Here is a 12,280-nt window from a genome sequence, read left to right as displayed (position 1 = left end):
ACTGTGATGGTTCTTCCACTAGGTTACTAACTGTGGGTGTCTCCCAAGGCTCTATCCTGGACTCTCTCTTTTCACAACATTTGTTCATATGTGTATATGTGTATGTGTGTGTGAGCACTGGGCAACATTAGGGTTGCAATGACAGACCAAGCACAGGGCATACACACACACACGTGTATACACACATATGTGCATACAAACACAATCATACACATACAAAGGTACATATTTTACTTCTCAATAGCTTTATAGAGGAAGCCTCTGATTCCATATAAATCACATTAAAATTACATAAATTCAAATCAGAATAAGTGATACCTGTACCAGTCCTTGAGATTTATAGGAATACTGGGCCCCAGGCTATTAATTAATTAAAAATTCCACCACCATAAATTTGCATAGCATTAACCTGAGGGTCTTCCAAGCCTATAAACAAGGATAATCTCATCTGATTTTCAGAAAACTCATGAAGTACATTGGAAAGGTATGTTCACAGAAGTATAGTTAGTGATCACAAGGACTGATTAGGTCACATCAGAATCTAATGGGAGGAATATAACCCAAATATCTTCCTGCAATTTCAGGATAAATTACCTACTCCAAAGATTCTAGGCCAGTTCAGAATGAGAAAACATTTATTTCATTCTACAATTAGCACATTGTCTCTCCCTCTTCTGATACAAGAAAGAAATTCTCTTTTTTTCTGTTGGGGTTTAAGAGACTTACTGTGTTGAGGGCATTGAGTGTGGTGTCATCCCGAGAGGCAGCGACACAGCCATCTTCAGTGGAACCTCCATCACACATTCCCGCAAAAGCTGCCATGCTCCTTCATAGGGGAAAAAGGGGGGGGGGGGGTGGAGAGAAAGTAGAAACCTTTAGCCCTCTGTTTACCAGACTACATTTTCATTTCTAACAAACAGCCTGCAACTGGATATCCTTCCCATGACAAACTAGAGTTCTCGTTTCTGACTCTTTTGTGGATGCCAAATTGAGGGCAACACATCCTCCTTCTGCTATAGTAGCCAGGCAATCTTTCCACCACACAAAGCTAATTTCATTTTGGGGTATCTATGTTTTTTATTTTTCTTTTTTTCCCCCTTTTGGGGGGGGAGAAGGACAATTGGGGTTAAGTGACTTGCCCAAGGTCACACAGCTAGTTTTTTTGTTAAGTGTCTGAGGCCAGATTTGAACTCAGGTCCTTCTGACTCCAGGGCTGGTGCTCTATTCACTGTGCCACCAAGCCACCCTGTATCTATGCTTTTTCTTTCTAGGGTCCACTAATATTAAAGAATCATAATTTTAGCTGGGATTCCATTGGTTGTTTAAAGATATTTCTATAGTTGTCATTCTATGATGTCAGAGGTCAAATATTCTCTGATGTTCCCATGAATAAATGATCTTACTGTTCCTTGACTATCACAGGCTATTTTCCTATATACTGAAATAATTTCTAGCATCTCTCTTCCCCAATTTAGCAGTCTTTTTACACCTTACTCTCCCAATAGGTACTCTTCAGTCCAATACCACTGGCCTCCCTATGCAAAAACACGTTCCTGGCATTTTCTCTGGCTCTCTCCCATGCCTGGAATGCCCTCCCTCCTCACTTCTACCTACTATTTACTGTCAAATCCCAACTGAAATATCCTCTTTTTGTGGAAACCTTCCTCAACCTCTTTTAATTCTAGTGCCCTTTCTATATTAATTATTTCCTATTCACCTTATATATAAGTTTGCTTTGTGTACATTTATATGTTATATCCCAAAATCAATTGTAAGCTCATTGAGAGCATTCTTTTTTTGGATAGGTTGTATGGTTGCAAAGGTTTATTTTCAAACAAGTTTCAACTGACCTTTTTAGCAACTATCACCCAATACTTCTAGTTTAGGGACAAACAGAGGAAGTCGGACTCTGGGACACAAAACAGCTTTCATGACCTCCATGAAGCTTATGTTTGTCAAACCTCCCTAGTTCTTCAGAAATGCTCATATAGCAAGGAATAAACTTCAGTACATTCCTCCTTCTTTGGATATGCAAAGTCCTTGAATGGCAGTGCCCCAGATTATAACACAACACTTAACTCCTGATGTCATCAGAGCAGATCAGAACTACCCTATCCCAAGGGCTAAATATTGCCTCTCAAGGCAACCAACAAATGTATTTTGTTTTTTGCTTGTTTGTTTGGGGGTTTTGGGGTTTTGATGCTACACAGCTGACTCAAAATGAACTTGTACATCATTAAAATTCTAGAAGCCTTTTTGGATGCCCCGAAGTCCTTGAATTGTAGTGTCCCAGTTAAACAGCACAACACTCTACCCCCAATCTAAACAAAGCTGAGCATAGCAGGACTACCCTATCCCAAGACCTAGATATAATACCTCTCAAAGTAAACTACAATTGCAGTTTTTTATGTTTTTTGAGGGTTTCCATGTTGCACAGCTGACTCAAACTGAGCTTGCACATCACTACAATTCCAGGACCTTTTTAGATAATTTTTTTCTAGCTATATTACCCCCATTTCATACTTGTGACAAGTATTGTAACACAAATCTAAAATTTTCTACTCATCACTGTTAAAACCTCCTTTTTGGATTCTGCCCAACTATTCTGTCCTTACAGTTCTTTTCTGACACTGTATAATCCAGTGTGGCAGCTCTTCCTCCCTCTTAGCTTTGCGTCACCTTCAACTTTGATAATTATACTCTCTATTCCTCTAGATAAAATCTACATAGGACCAAGGACACATCTCTGATTCATTCTCTAAAAGCTAATTAACATCAGTCAATCCTTCCTACTAGGCTGAAGACAGCAAAATTTCACATTTACAAAGGATTTTGATGGTTTACTTCACTCACAATAAGGTGGAAATTCTTCCTCACTTCCCAGCTCCCATCCAGGCCTATACACTGGTCGTCCTTCTCTCTACCCTTCTGGATACTCTAAAATACTGGTCTTTCCCCATTAGGATACAAGGTACTTGAGGGTAAGGACTAACCTAATATCCTTGATACACAGCACTGATAAATAAGCAAACAATAAATTCTTCCCCTCCTCTTCTTTCTCTCTCTCTGATTCCACTTTCAACTCCCACCATACTCATGTTTATAGAAGGGAAAATAGGATCTAGATCTACAAGATGAAGCAATTTACCAGATCTTAACCCTGACCCTCTATTCAAGTTCCTTCAGGGCACAGACTGTGTCATATTTTATCACTGTATCCCTATGGCCTAGAACACTGCCCTGCATACATTAAATACTTATATAGTATAAACATAAATGCTTATTGAATACATGATATAGGTAGTTTAATACAGTAAAAGTAAATTCATTTCTTTAAAATTTTTATTTAAAGATACTGACATTCAACCCACCTCTGGCCCAAATGAAAAAGGAAAAACAAATAGAAAAGAATAGCTTTTCTGGAGCAACAAATTAAAATGTAGTTGGAAAATATTTAACAAAATAAATAAAAATACATTGTATGCATTTATGAATTACATACTGTTGGCATACATAATGCTCATTTGTGGTTTTCTAAGTCAATACATGGCCTGCAGAATCAATGAGTCTATACATGGCCCACTGCTCCAGGACAGTTATCTGGCAGACATAAGCATTTTCATTTTGTAATTTATGTTCACTTTTGCATTCTACCATGTAAAGTTATGCTTGCCACACAATCCTGTCTGGTTCTGTATGTAGGTCATGTATTAAAATGGCAAAGCATTATATAACAGAAGTTTGGGTATGCTGCAAATTTGCCAACCAGATTTCTTTCAGTCAATTAAAATCATCTCTTTTTTTCTTTATGATCATTCCATAAGCTAGCAAAGCTTAAGGATTATGGAACTTTAAAGAAATTAAAATAATTTCTATACAATCATTTTTTGTGTATTCATATGTTGATAATTACTAATTTTATAATAAACATGTTATAATGTCTACCTATAATAAATATTTTACTTAATGTATTTTATTATCACATATAATTTATAATAAATTGGAAAAGGATCATGATGATGCTGTGGATAAAGAGCTAGTCAGAGTGAGAAATGTCTGTGTTCAAGTTTTTCCTCTTATTCACCCTGGTTACATAACCATGGTCAACTTACTTAACCTTCCCGTGTCCCAGGTAACTCTCTAAAATGAAAAGTTGTAGGGCAGATATAGAATGCTTATATACCAATGAAATTACAAGTTGAACAAAAGAAATTACTATTATGAAAATGAAATAACAGAATTTTTATGGCTTGAAATGGCCTTAGGTATCAAGTAAAACTCCCTCATCTTTTTTTTTTTTTTTTTTTGGCTTTTTGGAGTGCAACTGGGGTTAAGTGACTTGCCCAGGGTTACACGGATAGTTTTTGTGTTAAATGTCTGAGGCTGGATTTGAAATCAGGTCCTTCTGACTTGAGGGCCGGTGCTCTATTCACTGTGCCACCTAGCCGCCCCTCCCTGATTTTTAAAATAAAGAAACTTAGGCACAAAAAGGAAAATAGATTGTCCAAAGTCACCCAAGGAGTAAGGGTAGCTCCAGCATACATCCTGAGCCACCCATCAGGGACATGCTGCTTCAGACATACCATAGTTGATATTATAACAAAGTATAATAAAGCTGTACTAATTCCTGGTTTTCAAAAGAATGTTAATGAATAGCTTTGTGATAGGAGAGAAATAGGTTTAAACTTTTGTTCTACAGACTGGGAATTTCCCTTAGGTATTCATAGGATCACAGATTTAGAGCAAGAAAAAATCTTCAGTCAACTCATTTATAGATAAGGAAGCTGGACCCCAAAAGGAAAGGAAGGAAAAGGAAAAGAACACCAGGGCTAAGGGACAAAACGAAGATTAGAACCCATTACTTCTGAATCCGAATACTGGGCTCTTTTTCCTACAAGCCGATTCCGTGAACTGATGAGTTGCACACTGCAGACACTGATGAAATGCTCTCTAAACAAAGCATTATCATATTAAGCCTCAATATATGATCACATCTTGGAGAGGTAACATTCTTAATTACTTCTGAGATTCCAAGGAAGGTTTAAATGGTAAAGTAAAATGCTTCAATGATCCCATGATGAGAAGAGAATATCACCTTCGGTAGCTCTATTTTAGAATTTCCCTTTGGAAAGAAAGTTCTAGGATAGGGTTGTGAAAAAGAAGCACAACACGGAGAAGAATTCACTCAGAAAAATGCAGAAGTGGAACCAAATTCATTTCAACTTCTAGACAACAGAACATTTCTGGCTAGTCTAGAAAACGAGGTCCAAAATGGGGGCCATATGGAAAACTGTGTTATGGAAAATTTCTATGGCATCAAAAACACTCTAAGTCCAACACAGGAGGAGTCTGATTTTTAGCCAGTTAGGAGTAGGACTAAATGGCTTCTGAGAAACCTTCCAAATCTGAAATTCTCTGATGGAGTCTGTCAAATCCCTCCCCCTAAAATGCCCCACCACTTCCTTTATATTTAACTCAGATTTAGAAAAGACTTAGTTCTCATTACCTTGCTGCCCTCAAGTACATAAGTAAGTCACAGTCATTAACTCCAGGCATCCAAACCAGTTCCTCATGCTGGGTCACAGTGTCACCGTCTGGGGAAGGAAATGGCTGCAATTCGGGAAGTTTGGCCTAGAAAACAAGGACACAAATTTCAAAAGGAAGACACAAATTAAAGAAATATCTCACTAGGAAGGTCTTTACAAGAGATATCACCTTTTATGGAACTCATTGAGTAGTTCCTATATGAGTCACTGTAGTTTGTTGAGTCAAATGAAATATTTGTAAAGCATTAGAAAAATTCTAAGGTTTATGGATACAAGTTCTTATAACCTAGCAAGATACCTTATACATAGTGGGTACTTAAGAAAGGCTTGTAGAATTATAAATGACCTCATATTGTAATAAGTATAAACATAAAACAGAAAAATTTTAAAAGTTCTATAAACCACCTATTTAACCTCTATTTAAGGGACAATCAAACTACTTCCATTTATCAAAAGGAAAACCATTACTATCATTTATGAATGAACTAAAAATGGGAACTCTGAAAATATAAATGTCTTAAGAGATATGTTTAATTTCTAACAACTAGATTTCATAAAAAGCACAAAGTGCTCATTATATATGACCATATATAATTTATAAATGATAAATGAAATAATCTTTTATAAGAAGCACAAAGTTGAAATAATATCTTTTATAAACTTGATAAAAATCAACTTAATATGTCTTGAACAAATTATTTAAACTACAACAGATGAAACCAAAGAAATTTGCTGAAAGATTTAGTGAAATAAAACAAAATGAATTAATGGATACAATTAGTAAAATTAGTCATTCAAAGTATCAGGAAAAGAAATGAGTTTGGTGGGATGTGGGGAGAGAGTCTTTAAAAGTTTCATGAATTATCTGTTACAGTTTTTAACATAAGACATTTTTTGGAAAACTATATCTATATCTATCTATCTATATATATATACACATTGTATATATATTATATCTATATATATATAGATATAATATCTATATATATATATATAATATTATATCTATATATATACACACATTGTATATACACATGTGTATATGTATATATATATATATATACACATTCATTTTCAAGCTAACAATCACAAGTCACTGGCACATAGACCTTTTTTGTTTCCTTATCTTTCCCTGTCCTCCCATTTTATGTATTTTTCCCTAGGAACAAATAAAATCTAAGTGTCATTGAAAAATATATGTACTGCTTTTCAAGAGGGACTGGAGCTAACAGCAGGGGTAAGCCGAGGGTGGGGGTAGGAGTGGTGTACATAAGATTCATACCCAAATTAATCCTAATTTTTCATATTAGAAGTAAAATTTTAAATTGCTAATGAGATCTCTAAAGATTTTTATCAACATGTGAGTAATCAGAATACACAAAAAATAAGATATTTCAGTTTAGGGATATGTACTGCAGAAAGGACAACAATACGCTGGAGGGAGTCAAGAGGAAGGTATTAAGGATGAAGGTCCTGAAGATGGAAGTCATGGGATGTGTAATAGGTTAATTAAATTTATTCTGCCTAGCTCCAGAGGGCAGAACTGAGAAGAGTAATTATAAACTGAAGGATGGAAAATTTAATCTTGCTGTAAGGAAAAAAATCTTAACAATTAAAACTATCCAAAAATGGAGAGCACTGCTTTGTCAAATGGGGGTGGGGAGAAGAGAGAGCCACCCTCACTGGAGGATTACAAGGAAAACAGATGAACATTTGTCAAGTATATCATGAAAAGGATTGTTACTCATGTACACACACACACACACACACACACACACACACACAGTGAGAGAGAGAAAGAGAGAGATTAGCCTCAGTGATTGCTGAATTCCTTTCACTTTGGAGTTCTATAACTATTAACAAGTCACTTAATTTCTGAGTTTACTTATTTGTAAAATGAAATAATTAGACAAGATTTATCTCTCAGGTCTCTTCCTATCTCTGAATTCTATGACCAAACCAACATAAAAAAGTAGCACTGGAAAAAATGCAAATATAGTGATTTATAATTAATCATATCAAATACTTCCTAAAAAAATAATCATAATATAACTGGAAAAGTAAAATTGTCATAGTCGTTCTTATTGGAAATAACTGGCTACTCTTTCTTCTGCAATTCTCTAAATTGAATGCCAGGTACAAAATTCACTGAAATAGGTTTATGATCTGAAACTGAAATTTAGAAACAGTTTTGCACAGAAGCACTAGAAAAAACCTAGAAAACTTATTTTGATCTTAGCTTATTTACTATTTATGGAATTTTAGGGAAGTCAGTTAATTTCCCCTTGATCTCAGTTTCTTCACCTGCCAAATGGATAAAAGATTCCTTGACATGCTTAATTTCTAGAATAAGAGGACACATATTACAACTGGACCTAAGAAGCTGAATTGAGGTTTTTATTCTGCCCTTGACCTGGCCCCATGTGACCTTACAAAAATCACTGAATCTTTTTGGTCCCAGGTTTTCTCTTCTGGAAAGCAAGGGAGACTGGACCAGCTGGACTCTTCTGGCTCTAAATCAACATAATCTTTTGGTTTGCTATGACATATTAAACGTGAAAGTGCTTTGGCGAGGGAAAAGCACCAAACATATACAAGGGAGCAGTTTCTTAGCTCTCAGGATAGAAAACATTTTTTTGATAGTAAGATACATACAACAGCTTCATAATGACTATTTATTAAAATAAAAACTATTCTTTAATGAATGAATGAGAAAGCACTAATTACGACCTATTTACCAAGCAGTGTGATATGCATTCTGGATACAAATATAAAATGAAAGATAGCCCCAGCCATGAAGGAGTTTATATTTTAATAAGATGAAAAAACAGATCAAGGAAGTGGTAGGTGGAGGAAGAGAAATTCTGATATATTATTCAAAAACAAGTAGAACCCAAATATGCTGACTTATAATTTCAATAAAGAACACAAGGTCCAAAAAACCATCACTAATAACTCAAATCTATTTCACTTGTAAAATTGAAGGTCTGCAAAGTACATCAACTCATCTAAGGTTCATTTTTCTCCAATCAGTAACCTGCAAGAAAATCTAAAATACAGATTTTAAAATTTAAATCTATAACACTACACAACATTGATTTTCAACTTTTTTTAAGCTATAGGACAACTGCAAGTTAATAATTCTATTATTGGGAACTGGATGGAGGCGTCTGCCTCCAGTACACTGGACTTGAAAATCTTCAAAATTCATGGTGCCCAATGATGAAATCAATGTACTCTCTGCCATGGGGGCCCTCCCTCCTTCTGACTAGAGTGGATGAGGGGGTCAGGGAAGATGGGGGTGGGAGGGAGAACACTAGAGAGCTCCTCCCAGGTAGTCTACCATTTAAAAAGAGCACCCAGAGAATTCACCTCATCATTTTCTACCCACCTTCTTTCCTGGCCTTGATAATCTCTGGAAAATCATAATTCCCAAAGATGAAATCAACTTGAAACTCTCACTGTTCAAATTCAAAAAATTCAAATCCAGGCTGCAAGATTTTATTACCCTGTGACAGGGTTTCAGTTTCATTTTGTATGTTGTCTCTCCCATTTGACTGGGAGCTGCTTGGTGGCAGGGACTGTCTTATGCCTTTCTTTGTTTGTATCCTCGGTATTTAGTACAGTTTCTGGCACATACTAGGCAGTTAATAAATGCTTAGTGAGAAAGAAGAGGAGGCAAATATAGAGATGGGTTCAAGAGGGAAGACACTGGGATAAACAGGAACCAAGATAAATATAAAGACAAGTAAAAGAAGATGGGAGGGAAAACAAGGAGAATTTTTGTGAAGTATTATAGAAGGCAAAAGTAAGGAGGGTCAGACTAGAAGACAGACAGCTGCTATACTGCCTCCCTCAAAAACTTCAAGCTCACTATAAAAACACTAAGATGGTACTTAAATCAACAGGCACAATTAGTAGGTTCTTTTGAAATTAACGCTGCTGTCCAAAAGACAAATTCTGTGAAAATGGAAGCAGCAAGTTTCAACTAGAACAGCAAAAGGGCTGCCTTGACCACTGGCCTTCACTTAAGCTGGCCATTTTTAAACCTGCTTTAAGTTCCTTTGAACAGAAGCATTGATTTTATCAGCCAGTTCATCACCACTGCTTCAGTCTTGCTGCCACTGGAGAAACAGAAGTCTTCTGCAGTACAATAGTCAATGGGAGGTGGCCTTTCTCCCATCCAAGTCTAACACCTTTATGTGGAACCTTTCTATGCCTTGGTTTCCTAAATCAGTTAATTAGGAAGGATAATAGCACCTACGTTCCAGGTTTGTAATAAGGACTGAAAAAGAGAACCGACATAAAGTTTAAAGAGCTACATTCTTCTAGGCACTGGATCCAAGCTTCTCTTTGCTTTTTTAGCAGACAAATCTCAATTATCCCCTTTCTCTCTGAATTTTACCACCTCTCCCCATCAAGAAGAGGAAGGAAAAGTTAGGATGACTAAGTCCATAAAAATCTCTTCTGACTCAAGTATCCCTTGTCTACAGCCTCTAACAATGCTGATGGCTTTATTCTCCTGGAAACTTTATCCTTTGAAGCTTGAAACACACTTTCTCTTGGTTCTGCCAGGCCATCTTTATTCTCTCTCTACTCTCCTCACATGTTGATTTCTTCAGCTTCCACGGATTTAACTATCATCACGAGGTAAAAATTTGGAGTAATTTACAAATCTATTAAGCACAAGTCTGTTTTCTTTCTTTCTTTTTTTTTTTTTTTAAAGCAATCGTGGTTAAGTAACTTGCTCAAGGTTACATGGCCAGTTATTTCTGGGTGTGGCGCTGAGCATCCGAGCCCGGACCCAATCCAGGTCATCCCAACATGGAGCCAGTGCTCTTACTAGCTGTGCTACCTGGCTGCCCCACAAGTCTGTTTTCTGATCACAAGTTTTGTATCTTCAACTATCTATGTAGATATTTCAAAAAGAATGTCTAATAGGCATCTCAAACTCAACTTGAACAAAACAATTCATTCTCTTTTCCCTCAAACCCATCTTTATTCCTGACTTACACCTTTCTACGGGGGCACCATCAACTTTGTTAATAATCTTGACTCCTCATTTTCACACTCCACATGTTCAATCATTTGCTAAATCTTGTCTTTTTTCCCTCTGCAATATCTCTTATATCTGTTTCTTTATTTTTATAAAGTTAACTCCGACCCTACTTCAATTCCTCATCTTCTCACACCTGGACAAATTACAAGAACTTCCTAATTGGTCCCCCTGCCTCAGGCCTCTCTTGACTCTAATCCGAACTCAAATGCATATCTGCCCATGTTGTTCTCCTACTGATTAAGTTTCAAAGACTCCTTATTGCCTCTAGGATCAAATATAAGCACGTGTTCAATTTTTAAAGCCATTCTCAGTCAAGCCCAATCAAACTATCTTTCCAAATGTATGAAATAGTCATCCCCCTGCCAGCCAGCAGGGCCTGGCCAAACTGGCCTCCTCACTGGTCTTCACCCACAACACTCCATGATTTCTCGTCTCCGTGTCTCTGTGCTGGCTGTTTCCTCATACCTGGAATATGCTCTTAACTCATCTCTATCTCTCAGAATTACTTGTTTTCGTTAAAACTAAGCTAAAGAATGACTGTCTCTATAAAGGCCTTCCTGATTCACCCAGCTTTAAATACTTTCTCTTCACTAAATTTTTACTTTGTGCTCACTTATAAAAGTACATGTTGTTATCCCAGAGAATAGAAGCTCATGGAGGGCAGATGCTATTTGACTTATCTTTGACTCCCTAGTACCTAGCAAATAGTGGATGCTTAACGAATTCTTGACTGATTGGCTAATTACCAAAATTTGCTTTACCTGGTGACTGGGTCCAACACGGATTTCCCCCTGGGTGCTGTTCAGTCTCCTGTCAAGGAAATCAGAGAGTCAATCAAGGGTACAACCATTTTAATACAAATCTTCACATCCAAACAGATAAAAATATAAATATCAGCAAGACAGAAGGGAATAGTGAGGTTTTTTGAGTTTGCATTACCAGAGCCAGTACAGTTCCCTGCAAATAGTAGGTACTTAATTAAAGCTTACTGGATTGGTTTTTCAACCAGAAAACGAACCATTATGACAAAATGTCTAAGAAGGGAGGCCCCTGAAAAATGGACTGAAGCTTTTTGTAGCTGCTTATATCACCTCAGCCCCACATCTCCAGTCCAGCCCCTCAGAGGTTCCCTCAGAAAACTTCATAGGGCATTTTCCTTAATGACATTAACAGTGCACACACAAGTAAATCTTGGGGTATTTGGATAGTTCTTTTGTTTTGGACTCATGGCTGAGAGATTTGGACTGGCACATTCCCTAAGTCAGTGTGTCTGAGATCTGGGGCACTCAATCTGGAAAAACTGATCAAAGAAATAATCATCACTGTCTCTTGTCCTCTATAAATCTATCACTCAATTGGGAAGATAGCATGTGAACTTAAAATGAAACAAAAAAACCATATAAATCAATATTATCACAAGTACAAAATATGAGAAATGGGATCTGTAAGGGTAAAGGAGATGGAAAAATGAAAATGGATCAGTCACACTGAATTGATTCAGAGAAATACGTCCTGGGAACAAGCATTTTAAATCAGGCTGAGATATGGTGAATGCAGAATGGAATAGAGGAGATCCCTGAAAAGGAAAGTTATCAGAACGAAGTTTTTGAAGCTAAGGCTGTAAGTTTAAAGTAGAAAGATATAAAAAAAAAACATGGAAACATCGTGCTAATAT

The 12,280-nt window shown here is 36.6% G+C and overlaps 1 protein-coding gene across 9 annotated transcripts in view; it reads right to left on the bottom strand.

Moving 5' to 3' along the window:
* RERE (arginine-glutamic acid dipeptide repeats) overlaps positions 1-12,280 on the bottom strand; it is a 466,101-nt gene that overhangs the window by 171,804 nt on the left and 282,017 nt on the right. For all 9 annotated transcript variants that reach the window (XM_069079575.1, XM_069079574.1, XM_069079576.1 and 6 more), the window contains 3 exons: positions 11,367-11,415; positions 5,507-5,631; positions 727-826 (listed from right to left, as the gene is read on the bottom strand). In XM_069079575.1, coding sequence (XP_068935676.1) covers positions 727-826; positions 5,507-5,631; positions 11,367-11,415 — 274 coding nt within the window. The remainder of the gene's footprint in view (positions 1-726; positions 827-5,506; positions 5,632-11,366; positions 11,416-12,280) is intronic.

This window comes from Petaurus breviceps, unplaced genomic scaffold (genome assembly GCF_028583685.1).
Source record: "Petaurus breviceps papuanus isolate PSGF00001 unplaced genomic scaffold, PetGlider_PUasm1.0 91041, whole genome shotgun sequence".
Classification (NCBI taxonomy): Eukaryota; Metazoa; Chordata; class Mammalia; order Diprotodontia; family Petauridae; genus Petaurus; species Petaurus breviceps.
Note: the sequence above shows the minus strand (reverse complement) of the source record. Positions and strands in the feature narration are given on the sequence as shown.